Source organism: Siniperca chuatsi, linkage group LG14 (assembly GCF_020085105.1).
Source record: "Siniperca chuatsi isolate FFG_IHB_CAS linkage group LG14, ASM2008510v1, whole genome shotgun sequence".
NCBI lineage: Eukaryota > Metazoa > Chordata > Actinopteri > Centrarchiformes > Sinipercidae > Siniperca > Siniperca chuatsi.
Window position 1 is genome coordinate 23,440,321 of NC_058055.1, and position 21,721 is coordinate 23,462,041.

Consider the following 21,721-nt stretch of genomic DNA (forward strand, 5'->3'; position numbering starts at 1 on the left):
TATGGTTAAAGACAGAAATGAAGAGATTGAAAAAACAATAGTGATTTGTGGCCCTATTTATTAAAAAACAAAAACAAAAAACCCCCCAAAAAACTACATTAGCCTTAAAGTTATTTTGGGTTAAACTAAACAGTTTAAGAGTAAAAAAGAAGTCACTCAAGGGAGCTTTGAAGGCCCATATGTACGATTAGCAACTGCTTTATCAAAGTACAATGACTGGTTCACAGAGTGGATATCAACTTAGTTTTACATATTGATATAGCATTTTTGGTAAATATGGCATATAGGGCAGTGTGGCAGAGCTAATAAGTTAAAATATTAAAATGATTTTTATTTGTGCTTTATATGTATGCCGAATGTAACAGTTGCTACAATTTAATAAAAAAATAACAGTCATCGAAAAGTTACATTTATTGACAAGCCACTTGACACTAAATTTGTCGAAGTATCTATTGAGTTTGTTGCGGTGTCTTATTTCGGGATTTGGCATGAGGGTGTAGGCGTAGATGAAGACTGCTGCGTGGGTTTCCCGGATGGTGTAGAGACGCCATCTTTACGCCCGTGCTACCGGTGGGTCTTCGGTTCAGCGGAGCGACAGTGCTGTTGCTGTTCCACCACCAGGAATCGCCGAGCAGCCGATAATCCTCCCTTTCCACCGGGACGTTACGAACAGTCCCAATACCCGAGCACCATGGCAGATAGAGAGAACCTAGTATACCAGGCAAAACTCGCCGAACAAGCGGAGAGATATGACGGTAAGGCACCGAATAAGTAACAGTCATTGCAGAATGCCTGACCCCTCTTCCCACTCAGTCTCCCTGCGCAGGGGGCTTGGAGACGCAGGTAAAGCAGTTCACATGGATTTGTTGGGTGAGAGACAAAATGGCGGAGATTTCTCCAGCCGAATGAATCAGTAAACGTTTAAACTCATTGTTTTCGGAGGAAAGGGAAATGTATTTTTGCTTGGTGAAAAGCGTGCTTTGTCGCGTGCCCTGGTGTCTGGTTAACATTTAGCTTACGTTAAGTGGTGAGCTAAGCTAGTCCCCTACCAGAGTTAGCTAGCTAACACTAGCTATCTAAATTGCTAACTAACTGGCTAGCCTTTCTTCAGCCCACGACACGCCAAACTCCATTCAAAAAGCAGCGGTACAGCAGATTTCCACACCCCATTAAACATGACTTGCGCTTCCTCTGAATCAGTGGTATCCGTTGACTTAATCGGGATCTATCTGATCCAACAAGCAGCAGCTTCAGTAGAAAAAATATCAGAAAATTGTGCCACTGCTAACATAACGTACCGCCCCCACCAAGTGTTTTGGTAAGAGAAGACCTCTCCAGACTGGCAAACCAGTTATAGCTCAAATTAGATTAAGTTCTTCATATCGTGTTTGGGTGCAAGCCGAATTTAAGAGTGACAATCATTTTTAACAACTCGTTTAAGCTGTACCATGTAGATTCGTTAGACATGAACATGGATGCATTAAAGTTAGAAACTGTTAAAATGTGAAAAAGTTTGCCTTGCGTTTGTGATAACCAGGCTGGCATTCCGTCTGCAGCTTCAATGAGGCCAGCATCGCCTTGCGACTGCGTGGTGGCCTGGGTGGGTTGATTGATTGATAGGTGTAGCACCAATGGTGAACAGGAATAGGCAGGGCAGAGAGTATTGCTAATATGTGATTCGTGGCAGAACAACACTCTCGGCCAGAAGTTCGGCTTGAGGCAACTTTTCTTTGCAGTCCTCTCACCAAAGCAACGTGTTATGAGCTGTTCATTGGTAAATGTACAGTATAGTTGGTTTACCTATACAGTCAGTACATATCTTGAACATTGCCATGTCATACAGAGGTCATATAAGTATGGTTTAGCATTTCTTTGGCTAGTTGAATTATCTCTTTTACAGACATATTACCATGTTGTCTGTAAAATAGAAAAGCAGATTGAGTGACATCAGACAGTGCACCATAATAATCAAACACATAGTACATGCATGCATGTTGCATTAACAACTGGTGTGAGTTGCTGTTTGAATCTGGTCAAAGATGTTTGTGATTTTAATAATGATCAGAATTGATGAGTTGTGTTATTGTGCACAGCTGCTCACAACAGCAGATCCTTTATTGACTAACATGACATTGCAAGACACTGACCACACATTGCTTTGCATCAGTTTATGCCAATTACACACACCGGCTGAGTAGGCTGTTGGCGGAGTACTAGGGAACAATATCTATAGGAAAAACGCACTGCATAATAATAGCAAGAAGCCAGTGGCAGTCTGAAGCCAAGTTTTAATATCAGTGCTCTCTCTCTCTGCTAAAGTTGTTTTAACTCAAATCGCCCTTTCTCTGTCAGTGCCATATGCACTACTTAAATGTTCAACATGTACAATGAGAGATATGCTAAAGGGATTTGATTGGCCAGTTGCTACTGTTTTCACTGTTAATCTATTTTTTTAATTAATCATTTAGTCTGATTGTTTTGCTAAATGTTAAAAAATATCATTTGTATCATTGGGTTCTGGTGATAATAAGTCACCAGAACCCAAGATTTCAAGGTTCCTGAGATATCAAAGTTAGTTTTTTTGAAACTGTAATTAGCGATTGTTTTACATTTTAATGTATCAATTTACTGAAATGATTAATAAATTATCGTTATAATTTTCTGTCAATCAATTACAACTGATTGACTAATAATTTCTGCAGTAACAGTCCTTGAGCTACCTGGGTAGTGTAGGTAGCCCGCCTACTCTCATTATCTGAAAAATCTAACTTTTGTCAACTTTAGAAAGGGCTCTATTCAGCCTGGAGAGTCAGTCTTGCATAGTATACTCAGTGACTGCTTTCTATTTGCCTTGTCCCCCCATTTATATTGGTGTAAAAAGGCACTGACAGTTCATAACAGGTAGTATGAATAGTCAACATAGGGTGTTAACCTGCCACCCCACACGTTCACCACTACAGGAAGTCAATGGATTTTCAGCATTCTTTAGAACAGCTGGCCAAATATCAGGTAAATCATTGTTATTGATCAACAACCTTGTCAAGCACCAGTAGGGTCCAGTTGTGATATGGAGCTATACAACCCTTACCCCTAGTGTCCACTGGACATTGCTGCATTTTGTTTTGGCTGTGCTGCCGCTGCCGGTGTTTTCAGTATGTCAGTGTCAACTAGATGTGTGTCAAGCATGGTTCTTTTATGTGCTGTTTTCTGTATGCATATGGTGTATTTTTAATGTATATAAAGACTATTTCTATACAATTGACATAAAATTCTTATTTTAATAACACATTTTATGGGTTAATTATTGTATAAATAAACAGTTGATGCTTTTTTCAGGGAGGTTTCTCTTTCTGTGTTATTATATATATAATATAGTATACCTAACAGAGACCCTCAAAACCAAGGGAAAATGTTCAAAACAACAAACTGGTTGCTGAAGAACAAACTACTTGAATTTTTAGGCTTTTAGTCGATATTTGAACTACAGTTAGGCTATGTTCACACCAATTTTAGCGCTGTGTGAAACAACGCAGCCTTCTCAGTTATTTGGCCAGTCTGGCGTCGCAGGGTTGCCTAGCAAAAAAAGTTTAACCTGGCTCAGCCTGTGCCAGATCGCAACACAATGTCATCTGACAAGGTGCTGCTGAGGCCAATGAAATACGTTCAAGTTCACATTCCTGGTAGATTACTTTGTAAGGAAAATGGGGGAAGGGGTCTTATGGGCTACTCCTATAAAGGTACTATAACTTTTTATATACTTTTTTTTATATTTATGTATGATGGATATTAGGCCATTCACAGCCCATCCTCACCTGCTCGCCTGGTCTTTCCTTACTTTTCCTCCCTATAGCCTATGCTTAAGCTGCCTCATTTAGCAGATCCTATGATTTATAAAAAATATTTTAAATACTAGTCATAGTGATGTTACCCAGGTCTTTCTGCCACTCGCTTTATGTACCTCTCTACAAAGCATACTCCCAAAAATCAATAATAGACATAGCAGGTATGTTCAGGTGTCCTGTGGTCTAGGATGCGTAGCCTACTATGTAACTGCAACATCCCCGGTTTGAGTCTGACCGGAGAGCCTTGTTGCATGTTACGCCCCTCTTTATTCGTATAAAAAAAAAAAAGCTGCAGGTTGCACATGCATCAAAGGGGACATGTGCAATCTTTAAACTATCACAAATCCATCTTAGCTCTGTGCAGCAATGAAATAATTAAATGTCAGTTACTTGTGCTCAATTAACTTGCAATAATATCACGTTCTTATAGCATAGACTACACAAAGTACAGCTTTGAAGATTGACTGGTAACCTCAGAAGTTGGTGTCCAAATGGAGCTTATAGAGTTGCAAAGTGGGAGGAGCTATTTTGGGAGCCCCTGGTTCCAGAAGTATAAGTCCTATTCATTTTCCCATAGACAGTGTTACATGACTCACAGTTGAAGCATTTATATAGTTTGGATCAGCATTAAACTCTCCCAGTTAAATCATCAGTACAAAAGATTAAGAACCCTGTTCTGGTTTAAGCCTGTGTACATAAAAACTCGAGGGAAACGTTAACTATGACTCACAAGGTGCATTTCAAGAAATGCGAGCTTAAAAATCTTTTATGTGCGCCGCTAACGGCGGGTAGAAGCTAAAGATAAGTGTTCAGAAAACTGAAAACACAATCTGCAGCTTAGATCAGTTCACTTTTAAATTCTGGGTCAATTGTGGGTGAATCCACCAACTACAGCGCTGTATTTAGTTCTCAGCTGTAACAACAATTCATTTTGAATGTTAAGTAACATTCAAGAAAAATTTAAATGTGAACACAGAATGGGGAAAACACCAGTGGCCCCTCCCACTGCGCAACTCTATTAAAGCCCAGTTTGTTTCAAATGGTGGCCGATCAGTTCAGGGGATCTGTAGCGCTTTTAATGCTGAGAAAATGTTTAAAAAGCATAGAGAGGTCATTGAGTTTGAGTTTAGGCTGGGCTGGAGCGTAAAGTGATCAAGGCAGCATAGTGCTCCTCCTGGCTTCTAACCATCATGTATCTGGTTTCGCCAGCATGCTGCAAAGAGCCCTGCTATTGGCTTCTGCAGATAACACCCTGTCTGTGAAGTTAAAAGCCAAATGATTGACACATTATTCTTACCTCTAGGCTAGCATGTTTAGCATGGGAGGATTGACTAGTCTGCAGCTTGAGCCACTATTAAAGAGAATAATGGCATTTTTTTTTCTTTCATTAGCATACCACACATAATGCTTCCAATGTATTAGAAAATGTTATGTCATCCCTCAGAATGTGTTGTATTTTCCCATTCAGCATAATAGTATAACATATTGTTTCATATTTTCAGTTTTATCCAGAAATTACATTAAATATATTGCTGACAATTGCAGAACCAGTTTAATTTATAAGTGTCTATGTTACTGCAGTGCGTCGTTGCGGCTCCTTGTTATTTGATTGAAGAGACACCATATTGTGTCTGTTTTATGTTAATCCCCAAGGAAATGGCTTTTTGTGCTGATTAGTAGCTCCTTCAGAGCAGAGTGTCAAATTGTTTTCATTGCTCTTTCATCCCTAGATTCTATATTAACTTTTCAAACCACAGTCTACTGAATCACCTTGAAGATGTGAAATGTAACAGTACCAGAAAAGACATCACATTTGATTGAGCTCAGCCCTCTGGTTCATTGTCCTGGCTCAGTTCCCAGCATCCCACAATAGGTGTCCATAGGTGGTGAATCTCTGCATTAGAAGAATTTATACTTGGGCAGTGTCCCAGCCACTCCATTAATAAAATACTGAGGATGACAGAAACCTTTCAAGGCTCTGAAATGTGGTTTAAACTCTTTGTTAATGGAAGGAGGATATGCTCATTTTCAAATACGAAAATCAATGTATGTACCTCTTTCCCCCAAAATGTTAATTATAATGGAGGAAACTGTTTTAAATATTTACCCAATTACAAAAACATTTACCTCTTGAGCCATGCAGGTTTTCGTTTTGGTTTCATTTGCCGGGTTTGAGATTTCTGCTTCTGAGAGATCTGCCTCCACCCCAATACGATAGAGGTGAATGGAATTTTGGTTGTGGTGTTCAAAGCATTGAAAAATGGCTTTTAAAAATTCAACTGCAACATTTCTTCCCAGAAACAGTGTGCCTCTTACTCTGGATAATCCACAGAATATGCTGTCGGCAGTTTTAATAAGGACTATTTCTTCAGTAGAAAGTAGCTCCAGCTAAAAGTGAATGTGAACACCCTTAAAAGCTGAAAGTCAGCCCTTAAACGTCATTGTCATTGTTTCATTTTAAATCTAATAAGCTGCAGTAAAGCCAAAACAATAGAAAATGTGTCACTGTTCAAACAGTTCCAAACTGCACTGTATATAGCAAAAGCTTCTCTAATGCATTTGTGCAAATAGTTGTTAATGAGCGATATAGTACAAAGTAAATGCAAAGTAAAAAACAAAAGCCGTGGATGTCGGGGGTTGTTGTTGTTTTTGTTGTTATTACCACCTAATATACTTGATTTGTGATCCATCAAACACACCAGATGATTGTGATAATCTACATAATGATAATGTGACAAGAGAACTAGAGGTGGTGAACACAGTAAACATTTACAATCTAATGCGGTGATGCTAATTTTTCATATTGGTATTTTCAAAGCTTTTCTGATAGAACTCACAAACAGTGATTTGAAATGGGATGCACAAAATACAGAGAATATGATTTGGGACCACTGCAAGTTGAGCCTGGCTGAAACTGGATTTTTGAGGCCAATATCAACATTTGAGTTTAAAATACCCAATAACAATATGTTGGCCAATATTCATTTTCTAACCTAAACACAGCTTAGAGAAACATTTTTAATACGTGTTTTTGCAAACAATCAAAAGATAAGTTTACAGTCAGTATTACTGACCAAAAAACATTTTGTTTATCATTGAGGATGAGTGCATATCATTCCTCATTTGCAAAGCCGATGTTTTTAAGTATTTTGAATCCAGCATTGTTTACGTTCATGTTTACTAGCTTGCAGTCTTCTTCTTCCCCGTCTTTGTTGACGCATTGCTGCATATTTTGGCACATTACTGCCACCTGTAGATCAGTGGAATAGTGTGAAACCATTGGCAGGAGTATGTATCGCGTCACTCGCACACGAGACAACCAAACTGGGACTCGTTTAAAAAACTGATCCACAGCACTACTAGAGGTCAGAAACCCCACAGGGTAGCTTGATTATTAAAGAATTGTAACCAACATATCTACTGAGTGGAACATTTAACAGCTGAAAGATAAACTTGTCAGTACTTTCTGGTTGAGGTCACAGGTCCAAATAGCCACTAATTAGTGGCTATTTGAAATGCTAGTGTAACTAGATAGTGATGGTGGCTGGACTCCTGAGCAGGTCATGGATGATGCTACCTATCAAGTGGGATCAGCCAATTTATTTTAACATAAGCAGATAGAATGTAGGCATAAGGCCTGATCAAGCCGCTGAGTGTCTGCTCTTTGCTTGGCCGAGAGTAGTATTCAAGGGTAGTTTAAAGGTACATTGGGTCAGGGGTAAAGAATGGTGTCACCTGTCAGACGGCTCAGTAGATTTATGACGGCACAGCCTGATACCCACGAGAGGGCCTAATGATAGGTCGAAACGTCATTTAACACTAGACCTGGGCTGCCATAGGAATGCTCACCCAACATTTGGCACACTTCACCATGTGTATTGATAAATGTACAGCATGGGGCATTTAAGAGTTTAAAAATAGTCAGTTCCGTACTCTCTTGCAGAGGTCTTCACGGGTCCAATATTTTGGACCAACTCCAAAAATGACCTGTGAAATACCTAACAGAACCTGCCTTGTCTGGAATACACCTAAGAATAATTAGACTCGATCTGATTTGTGGCTGGCCCGAACAGACCCAAATAGAGAGAGAGCATTTCTGTACTGCAATTTCTGCAATTACTCTGGTGCTATGCAACATCACCCAAATTTGTTCTCACACAATGTTCAGGTTGTTGCTACCTTTTGTGCTGGGGGACTTGAGAAGCCCATCCCTTATGTCATTTGTTTCCGTGTGTCTCTCAGAAATGGTGGAGTCGATGAAGAAAGTGGCCAGTATGGACGTGGAGCTGACGGTGGAGGAGAGGAATCTGCTGTCAGTAGCGTATAAGAACGTGATCGGAGCCAGAAGAGCTTCCTGGAGGATAATAAGCAGCCTCGAACAGAAAGAAGAAAACAAAGGCGGAGAAGACAAACTAAAGATGATCCGAGAATACAGGAAAACGGTCAGACACTGTTATAAACCCAAATCTACCAACTGGTTACTTTCACCGATTGTAAGCAGTGTGAGATTGTATCTTTTATAGGTTTCTCAGCTGCAAGGCTTTGATCATGAAAATTCTGATGCAACATTTTGACAAGTTTCTTTCATTGAAAACCATCTAAGTAAACTACTTTAGAGCCAAACTTTGACCCAAACAACAGATAAACAAGGATGAAATGTACAATATCTTGAAGCATTATTTTTGAGATGTTTATTCCTCCTTTTGTGAAAAGTTGAACCTGAACACATCGGTGAAACAAAATCACATCACACAGCTGCAACCCCTCTGTGCTGATGTCTGCAACAGATTCCAACCAAACATTAACAGTCGTCTGTGACTCTTGTCGCAATACACTGACGTGCTTTCAGTTAGCTTTGGTGGGAAGCAAAAGCAGTCACTTCGCCGTGTTGCAGTCATGGATTCTGTTCTAGTTCATGGAGCAAATATCTCTGGCTTTTAATGATCAGTCCTGAATTGGATACAATAATGAAAATACAAACCCAGTGGATTGAAGTAGAGCTGATTTGAAGTTGCTACCTATCATGTTATTTCATGGAGATAAGTGTAGTTGGTGCACTCAGATAATCTAATTTCCAAGATGCCAGAGACGCTTTACCCTTTTTAGCAGAACTTTTTAAGCTCTCCTCCACTGATCTCCACTTTGAGAGGAAATGGTGAGATTTCACAGCCCAACAACACTTGTCTGAGTGAAATAATGAGGTAGGCAGCAACCATGAATCAACTTTAAATCACTTGTTCTTCATTTCTGCTGCAGAGCAACTCCCAGTCACTGGCAGCACCACTGAGTGCAATGCAGCACAGCAACCCTCCAGTCATTTAGTGAGGTGGGAAAATATTTTATGACTTTATGTAGGCTAATGGATTTCACCCACACTCCAATGTGTGAAAGTTGTGTTTTTGTCACTTACACTACACATTGGCATTAACACTGAGAGTTACATCGTAAACTCTGAACTCTATTTGATAAACTGGGGAAATTCATGAGGGCTAGTGGCTGTTAGCATTTGGTGGCTATGTCTGTCATCACTGTGCCTCTGTCTCTATATGTTGCATTTCTTCATTTCTGGCAACATTAAATAAACTAAACAACCTAATCCAAAATGTCATCTACAAATTAATATGAGGAATTCATTTTGACTGTCTGAATCCCATTCTAATATCGTCTGGCAGGATAAGCCATATTAAAATGGCTGTATAAGTGTACTTTTCTAAAGGTGACTAAAGTTGGAGTTACCAACTAACATTACTTCTTCAAAAGTCACTTGCCGCTAACTTCAACTGGGTAAAGGCAATATCCAAAGAAAGAGCTGTTTTTTATTTATAAGGACATGTTGCCATGTAGTGATGTTAAAAATGGCAGATTTAGACAGCTGACACTGACCTTTTGAACTGAGTCACCCAATACCCAGTCGGCTTTTCTGTGACAAATGCTTCCATGGGGGCTGCCCCAAAACCTGCCCTGTGTATCTCTGCCCACTTTTAACTTTTGTTGGTGTGGCGGTAGACTGAATTTTGGAGGGAATTTTGTACTCGGTAATTCAAATAAAAATTGAGGAAATATTGATGTTTTTTAAATGAGTTACTGCCAGTCACACCACATAGACATGAATTAATTTACATCTTAAAAACATCAAATCTGAATTTATTTGACATCGAAACAAGTTGAATCGTATCGAAGCAGCTTTGAATTGCAACAGAATTTTCCTTTTTAATATTCAAAGGGAATTTTGATCCAGCACCGCTAATGTTTTGTGTGACCATTGACAATAGGGCCTGTGTGTGTTTTGGTCTGCAGGTTGAGAAAGAGCTGAAATCAATCTGCAACGACATTCTGGATGTACTGGACAAGCACCTCATCTTAGCTGCAGTCACGGGAGAATCTAAGGTTTTCTACTACAAAATGTATGTATCTAATAAATGTGTGTATATTTCTGTAACACAGAATGTGTTCGTTCTAACAAATTTGCATATTAAGGTCAGGCACATGTACAGTTTGATTTGACTAGGTATCAGTCAAATGAGTATACAGAAGTATTTACCAAAGGTCAAACATTTCTCGTTCATTTTTAATCACAGGTTGCACTCTGGTATTAATTGTGCAGGTTTTTGGCAGAATGTGAGACTTCTCAAAATTCCATCTTATTTAGAGTAACCCAGAGCCCTGTCCCATTTTAAAATGTTCCATGAAATGGTTAGTGAATAGGGCTGCAGCTATCGCTTATTTTAGTAATCGAATATTCTACCGATTATTCCATCGCTTAATCGAGTAATTGGATAGGAAATACTTATCTTGCTTTATTAAAGAGCAATAGTAAATATTCAAAAGAGAAAATAATACATCTAAATTAACATCTGATTGGTTTCCTTTTTAGAAAAATCTACATTTTTATTGCTTAAATTACATACAATATTATCTTTCAAAACTAAACCCTTTAATTGAATTAAAGTGCCATATGGGTTTTAAAGAAAACATTTTCTGAAACGCGTTGTGCGACAGTAATAATCATCCGTGCAAAACACAGTGCACTATATGTAATTATATGGATTAAACGAAGCTTCGATGCAAATAATTTAAATCGATGATTTTTAGTAATCGAGTTACTCGAGGTATTGTTTCAGCCCTATTAGTGAAGTTTAGTTCTGGTGGCTGAAGAGGGAAAGCCACGCAAACCATCACTCTGGGCTCTTTCTTGCCTTCAAGTAGTCCTGTAAGAGCTTAGATGCATTTCGAGGCTCATTGTCCTCCTGGAAAATTAATCTCTACTACACAGCTTGAAGCCACAAAAGATATCATGCCTGTGAGTGAAACAGTACCACTCTTACATAAATAAATAAATAGATGATTCAACTCAAGTCACCAACTTTCAAATAGATGAAAGATCATCACACGAGAACATTTCACCCACCATTTTCTGCACCGCATTCCATGTGGCTGTCTCCTAACAGAAGCTCTCTGACCACATGAAGTTCAAACTTTGAATTCAGTTGTAAATAAGACTTTCTTTCAGTCTGCAATAGTGAAATGCTGGCTAATTGTTCAGACTTAGTTTACTCTAAAAGTTGTCTAGAGACTGCTATACTCGCCCCTGAAGGCTGCAGTAGCCTTTTGTCTGAACTTCTACTAATCACAGTAGGGTTCTTTATTCACTTGGCTCAGTACTATCTAAGCTGTAGGTGCTGATCTGTCTCCTAAAGTTGTTAACTTGATATACGGTACTGCTCTTCAGCTGGCTTGGTCTTGCCTCAGTTGAAAAAGATTATTATACAGCTTACTTAAAAGTATCACTTTTGCCACATTCTTTTTAAAGTTAAAACACCAGCATGAGAGACAGTAATGCAAAGACCGTAAAAATGTAGTCAGTATCTGGTGTAAGTTATTAAACGACCATAGTAACTCCCACTATGGATCAGTATTTTAATGAAATATGCTGTAACAGGAGGTTGAGGAAACCTTTACCAATAATGTAAGGAAAAGATATTCAAATAAATTTTGTTTTCATTGCAGTATTTTGAAAGGTTTGAACGAATGTATCAGTTGCAAACAAGAATGAATAATTATTGGAAAACCAAGAGTACTTTGTTAGGAGAGTGTTAAACAATGTAAATATTGAAAGGCTTGTTCAGCATCACTGGTGTGTTTATTGTAGGGGTGCAACCGTTCATGTACCACTGGTTTGTTAATGCATTTGTCAAATGTAATTTTACCAATCAGTGCTCTGGACTCTGACTGTTGTTATAATATGTGTTTGGAATGCATATGTGTGAAAGCAGATATGTCTTGACTATGTTGTTCCTTCTGCTCAGGAAGGGAGATTACCACAGGTACCTGGCAGAGTTTGCCACAGGCAATGACAGGAAGGAGGCAGCAGAGAACAGTTTGGTTGCGTACAAAGCTGCTAGCGACATCGCCATGATGGAACTCCCTCCAACGCACCCCATTCGTCTGGGATTGGCCCTTAACTTTTCAGTTTTCTATTATGAAATCCTCAACTCGCCAGACCGTGCTTGCAGGTATGTGTGATAGTTTCATGTTGTCTCTTTAATTAGTTTTTCCAACTCTTAGGAGTGTTTCCAGTATTTTTGGAAAGGATGGAATATAAAAATCCCAATTCCACTCACTCACTATATGTGGGTTAAAAAAAACTCCAATTTGAGAACGCTAAGAAAAATTTTGTCATCACATAACTGACAAAAGTGTGGTGTATGCAGTGCGCCCCTTGGTGTTTTTTTGGTATTGGGGTTTTCATCAGGTGTTTGGCATCCTAGTTTTGTTTGTATCATAGAGGTGAAGTGTTGCTTTCGACCTGGCTTGTTGAATGTATTGTATCATCAGAATGAAACCACTGTGTGAAATGTACACGGGTTGCTCATAGTGCCAGAATCATGGAGAATTACTTAACTCTGGAGCTCTACTGAACTTTTAGCCTAATTTTATATCCCACACATTTACTGTGAAACACCTTCCAGCAGCGGTTTTAGACAAAAAAAGCTCTGATAAAGCCACTGTACGTTATTGCCCAGCGCCAAATAGCGGACAGAAAAAGTCACCCAGTGGCAGGCGAACATAGTCAGACAGACTAGAAGGCAAACAACAAAGACTTTTTTTCTCTCAGGGGACTAAACCAGACCTAAAAGGAGGAAGAATATTGGATTTATTGGGTGGACATAAACGTCTTGTTTGGATGTCAGTGTATAAGAAAAGTCTTCTGCAACTGTTGCAGTTTGCTATTTTTGTCCAATTTGGTAAATTACATCCACATGTTTGAATAACTTTTCCTTTCAGCTGTGGCTCAAATCCCACATGAAAAGAAACTCTGTGTTCCAGCTGTCAGACGCTGTTGGAGCTAAATGATTCTTAGGAACCTGGCAACTTGAAAACAGTCCTGAAAGGGAACAGATTGTTAATTTCCACCCAGACACAAACTCACTGCCTCTGCAGTGGAGTTGTAAACAAAAACAGACTGTCAATGGTGAAATTCACTGTAGTACAGATAGTGACAAAACAAACAGGTATTATCTGTACCGAGTATACAATTATATCCCCCTGTTTTACTGTATGTGTGTGTGTAACTGTATTGTCTTGCATCCTCTCTGCTGACAGGTTGGCGAAGGAAGCGTTTGACAATGCCATTGCAGAACTGGATACGCTGAGCGAGGAAAGCTATAAGGACTCAACACTTATCATGCAGTTGCTACGTGACAACTTGACACTATGGACCTCAGACGTGCAGGGTGATGGTGAGAGAGCCATTCCTTTCTTCTCAGGGCATTAGCTATAGTTTCTTTAATAGACAACAGCTACTAGTATTATCAACATGTTCACTTCTGGGTGATACGGACTGATGATTGGTTCTTTACCATCACCAATCATGACTTGCCTTTTGACAGATTTTCTTGTATTTTTAAAGCTGATTTGTTCCTTCAAGCCCCTGATTGCCTTTGGTAGCAGCTTCTGAGATACTCGTCAGATGGATATCCAAAAAAAAAGAAAACTATGAGGAATGATTGTCTGTCTGCAAGATTTCCAAAAAGGTTTCTTAGGGGTACTTAGGCTGATACTACCAAAGAGCATCTAGAAAACTGGGGAGAACTGCTCTAACTTCTCATCTCTCCCTCGTGCTGTAGATTCTTAAGGACAGCCCCCTTTCTTCACTCTTCCTCCGTTATAGAATTGTATTTTGTAAGTCATTCCTCCTGTCTTTGGCTTTGTCACCTCAAGCTATCACTCCTGTCTCACCCCCTGACATCCCTCACTAACTTCCTCACAGTACAAAGTCCAGCTTTGTTGAATGTTTTGGGGTTGAGAGGAGATGGTATCCTCTCCCGCCCTATTTGCCCACAGCTCTGAAGGATTACGGAGCTACATTTATTTAAAATGTATTCTTTTCTATTTCACTTGTTCTCCACTTTTTTCTGCATGAGTGGAACTCGAGTGCTGTGTGTTTGTGCCTTCAGGGTGTCCATAAGTCAGTAAAAGTCTAAAATCATGCTAGGTTGTGTTTACCTCTCACCAGGATAACAGGTTATAAAATACTGTCCAATAGAGAGCGGAAGCCCTGATTTCACTTCCCGGCTAGCTGCTGCTCCGCTAGCTTGTGTGACTCTATGTAATATCTTGAGGTTTACTTTTATCAGTCTTTTTTTAAGATAAATGAGTATCTATAACACTTGTTATTAGCATTTGAACCCTAATGATTTTAATTAAGTTAAAGGTTGTTTCACAATTTTTCATGTCTGAAAACCAGGTGTCCATGTGAACACTGAAACAGGTTTTGCATTCTGTAATGATTCCCCCTGATGATACTGGCCATGGCCTCTTTCTATTGCACTTCCAATGAAAGTGATGGTCCTGCAGTCCTCGTTCTGTGCAAAAATATATGTCAATGTTTATTAGAAGTTAATATGAGGCTTCAGCAGTCTAAATGAGAAAAATCAAATGAGTATCTTTTTAGTACCAAATCCCCTCTTTGTGTTTTCCCTGGACAGTGTTTCCTTGTTGAGCTGCAGTGGAGAGATAGTAACACAAAGGGAATATCGTACTAAAGAGGCTGTATCTTTGTAAGATATCCAATTGATTTCTCTAACGCAGACTGCTGAAACCTCATATTCATTGTACATATGGACACAATGAATGAGGTTTGAAAAGTTATGAACCTGTCCTTTTTTAAGAGATACATTTGTTGGCATTCAGTGTTCTGAATGTTGATTAAATATGTATCTGACACATTCAAATAACTGGTGTAGCTACAAAATAGATAGTTAGAGAGAAGACGTCTCACTCTGGAGTTGAAACGCTCAGTCCACTGATTGTGGCGTTCATAAAATGCACGTTACTCTATCAGTAACCCTGCAATTGTAGTTTTTTGTGTTGATGATTCTGAATGAGGTTTTCTTACTCCTGGAACTGAACTTTGGCTCCTAAAAAGGTACCCATGAGTCCATGATTCACATTTAATTGGGGAATGTGAGCAGAAACATGAGTTAACTTTTCCACCATGATGGAAAAAGATTTGAATCTAGGAGTGATATGTAATTTTACCAATCAGTGCTCTGGACTCTGACTGTTGTTATAATATGTGTTTGGAATGCATATGTGTGAAAGCAGATATGTCTTGACTATGTTGTTCCTTCTGCTCAGGAAGGAGATTACCACAGGTACCTGGCAGAGTTTGCCACAGGCAATGACAGGAAGGAGGCAGCAGAGAACAGTTTGGTTGCGTACAAAGCTGCTAGCGACATCGCCATGATGGAACTCCTCCAACGCACCCCATTCGGCTGGGATTGGCCCTTAACTTTTCAGTTTTCTATTATGAAATCCTCAACTCGCCAGACCGTGCTTGCAGGTATGTGTGATAGTTTCATGTTGTCTCTTTAATTAGTTTTTCCAACTCTTAGGAGTGTTTCCAGTATTTTTGGAAAGGATGGAATATAAAAATCCCAATTCCACTCACTCACTATATGTGGGTTAAAAAAAACTCCAATTTGAGAACGCTAAGAAAAATTTTGTCATCACATAACTGACAAAAGTGTGGTGTATGCAGTGCGCCCCTTGGTGTTTTTTTTGGTATTGGGGTTTTCATCAGGGTGTTTGGCATCCTAGTTTTGTTTGTATCATAGAGGTGAAGTGTTGCTTTCGACCTGGCTTGTTGAATGTATTGTATCATCAGAATGAAACCACTGTGTGAAATGTACACGGGGTTGCTCATAGTGCCAGAATCATGGAGAATTACTTAACTCTGGAGCTCTACTGAACTTTTTAGCCTAATTTTATATCCCACACATTTACTGTGAAACACCTTCCAGCAGCGGTTTTAGACAAAAAAAAAGCTCTGATAAAGCCACTGTACGTTATTGCCCAGCGCCAAATAGCGGACAGAAAAAGTCACCCAGTGGCAGGCGAACATAGTCAGACAGACTAGAAGGCAAACAACAAAGACTTTTTTTCTCAGGGGGGACTAAACCAGACCTAAAAGGAGGAAGAATATTGGATTTATTGGGTGGACATAAACGTCTTGTTTGGATGTCAGTGTATAAGAAAAAGTCTTCTGCAACTGTTGCAGTTTGCTATTTTTGTCCAATTTGGTAAATTACATCCACATGTTTGAATAACTTTTCCTTTCAGCTGTGGCTCAAATCCCACATGAAAAGAAACTCTGTGTTCCAGCTGTCAGACGCTGTTGGAGCTAAATGATTCTTAGGAACCTGGCAACTTGAAAACAGTCCTGAAAGGGAACAGATTGTTAATTTCCACCCAGACACAAACTCACTGCCTCTGCAGTGGAGTTGTAAACAAAAACAGACTGTCAATGGTGAAATTCACTGTAGTACAGATAGTGACAAAACAAACAGGTATTATCTGTACCGAGTATACAATTATATCCCCTGTTTTACTGTATGTGTGTGTGTAACTGTATTGTCTTGCATCCTCTCTGCTGACAGGTTGGCGAAGGAAGCGTTTGACAATGCCATTGCAGAACTGGATACGCTGAGCGAGGAAAGCTATAAGGACTCAACACTTATCATGCAGTTGCTACGTGACAACTTGACACTATGGACCTCAGACGTGCAGGGTGATGGTGAGAGAGCCATTCCTTTCTTCTCAGGGCATTAGCTATAGTTTCTTTAATAGACAACAGCTACTAGTATTATCAACATGTTCACTTCTGGGTGATATGGACTGATGATTGGTTCTTTACCATCACCAATCATGACTTGCCTTTTGACAGATTTTCTTGTATTTTTAAAGCTGATTTGTTCCTTCAAGCCCCTGATTGCCTTTGGTAGCAGCTTCTGAGATACTCGTCAGATGGATATCCAAAAAAAAAAATGAACTATGAGGAATGATTGTCTGTCTGCAAGATTTCCAAAAGGTTTCTTAGGGGTACTTAGGCTGATACTACCAAAGAGCATCTAGAAAACTGGGGAGAACTGCTCTAACTTCTCATCTCTCCTCGTGCTGTAGATTCTTAAGGACAGCCCCCTTTCTTCACTCTTCCTCCGTTATAGAATTGTATTTTGTAAGTCATTCCTCCTGTCTTTGGCTTTGTCACCTCAAGCTATCACTCCTGTCTCACCCCCTGACATCCCTCACTAACTTCCTCACAGTACAAAGTCCAGCTTTGTTGAATGTTTTGGGGTTGAGAGGAGATGGTATCCTCTCCCGCCCTATTTGCCCACAGCTCTGAAGGATTACGGAGCTACATTTATTTAAAATGCATTCTTTTCTATTTCACTTGTTCTCCACTTTTTTCTGCATGAGTGGAACTCGAGTGCTGTGTGTTTGTGCCTTCAGGGTGTCCGCAAGTCAGTAAAAGTCTAAAATCATGCTAGGTTGTGTTTACCTCTCACCAGGATAACAGGTTATAAAATACTGTCCAATAGAGAGCGGAAGCCCTGATTTCACTTCCCGGCTAGCTGCTGCTCCGCTAGCTTGTGTGACTCTATGTAATATCTTGAGGTTTACTTTTATCAGTCTTTTTTTAAGATAAATGAGTATCTATAACACTTGTTATTAGCATTTGAACCCTAATGATTTTAATTAAGTTAAAGGTTGTTTCACAATTTTTCATGTCTGAAAACCAGGTGTCCATGTGAACACTGAAACAGGTTTTGCATTCTGTAATGATTCCCCCTGATGATACTGGCCATGGCCTCTTTCTATTGCACTTCCAATGAAAGTGATGGTCCTGCAGTCCTCGTTCTGTGCAAAAATATATGTCAATGTTTATTAGAAGTTAATATGAGGCTTCAGCAGTCTAAATGAGAAAAATCAAATGAGTATCTTTTTAGTACCAAATCCCCTCTTTGTGTTTTCCCTGGACAGTGTTTCCTTGTTGAGCTGCAGTGGAGAGATAGTAACACAAAGGGAATATCGTACTAAAGAGGCTGTATCTTTGTAAGATATCCAATTGATTTCTCTAACGCAGACTGCTGAAACCTCATATTCATTGTACATATGGACACAATGAATGAGGTTTGAAAAGTTATGAACCTGTCCTTTTTTAAGAGATACATTTGTTGGCATTCAGTGTTCTGAATGTTGATTAAATATGTATCTGACACATTCAAATAACTGGTGTAGCTACAAAATAGATAGTTAGAGAGAAGACGTCTCACTCTGGAGTTGAAACGCTCAGTCCACTGATTGTATGTTCATAAAATGCACGTTACTCTATCAGTAACCCTGCAATTGTAGTTTTTTGTGTTGATGATTCTGAATGAGGTTTTCTTACTCCTGGAACTGAACTTTGGCTCCTAAAAAGGTACCCATGAGTCCATGATTCACATTTAATTGGGGAATGTGAGCAGAAACATGAGTTAACTTTTCCACCATGATGGAAAAAGATTTGAATCTAGGAGTGATTCCAGCCTCAGATATTGACTGAAAGAACTTGCGGACATCCTGCTCCTTCACCATGCACGTTAGTACCACTGAACACAGCCCACTGGGGCATTACAGCAGAGTTTGGAAACCTGTGAACGCAGCTTATTGAAGTGTGATATAACAGACAAACTGCAGTAACAGCATGTGATTAATCCAAGTTATTATTAAATTTGGCTAAAAACTTTTTTGGAGCTCCGGCATTTATTTCTGAGATTTAATATACAGAGCTCCAACGACAGGTTTTAAAAACCCTGACTTAAAAACAAAAAGGGTATGTTAATGTAAAGTCAAACCAGAAAGTATTATAACGGACAGAGTCCAAACTATTACATTGCATCATGGTAAATGTAGTGTTTTGGAGGTTGACCCTGAGAAATTGATTTAGGGAGATGATAATGACGACGACAATAATAATAACAATAATAAAAAAACATTTAAAAATAATGAATTGTATCTTGCCCACTAATGTCCTCATCACACCATGTGTTGTAACAGCAAGAGACATGCATTATGCTCATCTGAAATTGGGACCCGGACTCTCTCCTGGTCGACCTCGTGGAAGCTCACGGCCATCAGGGCTGAGGTTCTGCTGGCGGATCTGTTCATCATAACAGCCAGCTAAATGTTCTTTTTAAAATGTCTTATTGAGTGTGCAGAGTTAACAGCAACCTTCATGATTGTTCTCTGTCGTTATCTCAGGTGAAGAACAGAACAAAGAAGCACTGCAAGATGCGGAGGAAGAGACCTAGCAAGATTGAACAACACAAGACAAGCCCTCCTCCTCCCTTATTTCTCTCATCCCAGCACTAGCTCCTGTCCCCAGCCACAGTTTTCAACTGGGTTTATACTGCAGCCCACACTATTTCTCTACCTTTTCCTCCATTTCTACCCACCTGTCTCACCCTTTCTCCTCGTATGCGCATCATCTCCCAATCCCCTCAGGGCCCACTGGGGTCTTCATTTCCACTTCCCAGGGGTGTTACCTTATTTTTGATGACTCATTTTGCAAGCCTGTACCCTTTAAGGTTCATGTCCTATTTTACTGTTTTTATTTTGCTTTTCTTTGCTGTATCATCTGTTGCCAAGTACGCTTGCCTGTATTTGTTACACACACATGCAAGAGTTTATTTAAAGACAATACTTTGCTGTTCAACTTTTTCCTGTTTGTGTGTTTTCGAACAATATATTGTCCGTGCTTCTGTAAGTCAGTCAGTTTTGAAACATTTCAGTTTGCAAATTGAGGAAATATGGCAGTGATGGAAGGTTTAAAAGGGATGCGTTAAAGCTTTTAGGAAGAACTAAGTGCCCTCTTTACTTTGTGGTTACCAAACCTGGCCCATCAATAGGTCTTTTTTTTTTTCTTTTTTTTTAATGACAAACAGCAGAATGTCCCCCATCTCCAAGCATCACTCTGACCTCTATTCTTGTCCACTCTCGGACCAAGTATTGTGCTGCGAGGCTGTAGTGCTTTTGCTAATGGCAGATTGTTAGGTAATGGCTTTTTAGCAGACAAACTGTGCGTATGTGTGGGAGGGGAATGCTCAACACTCTTGATTGTAATGTAATGCAGTTTTGCATTTGGCACTATATATTAAAAAAAAAAAAAAAAAAAGTTTGGGAAATAGAGGCCTGCTGTATCTTTACTCCCCTGACTCTTTCAGGTTTCCTCGTCTCAACTGTCTTTCCTGATTTCCTCTCTTCCTTCTGTTCAGTATGTGTAACGTGAATCTGATTTGTACTACTGGATGTTCTCACCGGAGCCACAAGTACCATCTGTATTCTTACTGAAACACAGCATGGAATTAACATTAAACTTTAAATTGAAAAATGTTAAATTAACGTGTGAGACGTTTTTTCCTTTCAGTGTGTTGTAAGTGGTTTTAATTAGATTTTTAATCACCAGAGGGCAGTGCTGGCTAGCAGCAGGACAAAGATGCCTACTTAGTAGTTGAGATTGAATGCAGTGATTCTGCATTTATCCTGTGATTAGTTTTTCTGTTTTGTTTTTTGCTAAGGTTTTAAGTTTTAAGGCTTTTATTGGCAGTAGTGGAAGAAGTACTCAGATCCTTTACTTAAGTAAAAGTACCAACACCACAATGTAACAATACTCCATTACTAGTAAAAGTTCTACATTTAAAATCCTTAAGTAAAAGTATAGAAGTATTATAAGCTAAATTTTACTTAAAGTATTAGAAGTACTCACTCAGAAGTACTCATTCCACAGAAAACTGGCTCCTGTGACTGGTATAATAATTGATGCATTAATGTCTGAGCAGCATTTTACTGTTGTACAGTGGTGGAAGAAGTATTCAGATCCTTAAGTAAAAGTACCAGTAGAACAGTGCAAAAATACTTTTACAAATAAAAGTTCTGCATTTTAAATCCTAATTAAGTACATAAGTATCAAAAGTAAAAGTACTCGTTTTGCAGTAAAATGTCTCCTGTGAGAGAGAGATGATTCTATCTGTATCGGTGTGTAAGCAGCATTTTACTGTTCGAGGTGGAGCTAGTTTAGTCCAGTGGTTCCCAACCTAGCAACCTAGGGGTCACAAGATACATCTGAGGGGTCGTGAGATGATTTATGGGAGAGGAAGAGAAAGTTCTGCTACACATCAGTTTTCATATTTGGACTTTTCCTTTATCTTTGCTTTGTTGAGAAATATTGGATAATTTGACCTCGTTGGACCAAAAACAATACTTTTAATGAAACCATGTGTGAAATTTTGGGGTGAAATGTCTTTTAGGTGGAACTGATAACAACTCAAACATCTGAAACATGACAAGGAGACACAACTACACTGATTTTGTGAGAGGTCACAAGCTGAAAAGGTTGGGAAACACTGGTTTAATCTTAATCTAAAGTACAGTATTCGCCTCTGAAACGTAGTAGAAGTAGAAAATGGAAATACTCAAGTAAAGTATCTCAATATTGTACTTAAGTACAGTCCTTGAGTAAATATACTTAGTTACACCACTGTTGTTGCAGCTGCTCG

At 39.2% G+C, this 21,721-nt stretch overlaps 1 protein-coding gene and 1 long non-coding RNA gene across 3 annotated transcripts; both read left to right on the forward strand.

The window, feature by feature from the left end:
• The first annotated feature begins 298 nt into the window (after positions 1 to 298).
• Positions 299 to 20,563, forward strand: LOC122887818 (14-3-3 protein epsilon). Of its 2 annotated transcripts, none has more exons than XM_044221373.1 (6): positions 299 to 755; positions 8,085 to 8,284; positions 10,140 to 10,246; positions 12,149 to 12,355; positions 13,446 to 13,582; positions 19,428 to 20,563. In XM_044221373.1, the coding sequence occupies exons 1-6, from the start codon at positions 692 to 694 to the stop codon at positions 19,475 to 19,477; spliced, it is 765 nt and encodes a 254-aa protein (XP_044077308.1). In that variant the 5' UTR covers positions 299 to 691; the 3' UTR covers positions 19,478 to 20,563. The 2 variants fall into 2 exon arrangements, with proteins under 2 accessions (XP_044077308.1, XP_044077309.1); XM_044221374.1 differs by lacking the exon at positions 19,428 to 20,563 and adding an exon at positions 13,970 to 14,109.
• LOC122887819 lies at positions 15,478 to 16,924 on the forward strand. The gene is made up of 2 exons (XR_006380619.1): positions 15,478 to 15,687; positions 16,784 to 16,924. It is a non-coding gene; the product is annotated as an uncharacterized LOC122887819 (long non-coding RNA).
• Positions 20,564 to 21,721: the final 1,158 nt, after the last annotated feature.

Coding starts and splice junctions, on each gene's coding strand:
- LOC122887818 (XM_044221373.1), top strand. CDS start 692: ATGGCAGATAGAGAGAACCTAGTATACCAGGCAAAACTCGCCGAACAA. Junction 756..8,084: donor ACAAGCGGAGAGATATGACG/GTAAGGCACCGA, acceptor TGTGTCTCTCAG/AAATGGTGGAGTCGATGAAG. Junction 10,247..12,148: donor AAGGTTTTCTACTACAAAAT/GTATGTATCTAA, acceptor CCTTCTGCTCAG/GAAGGGAGATTACCACAGGT.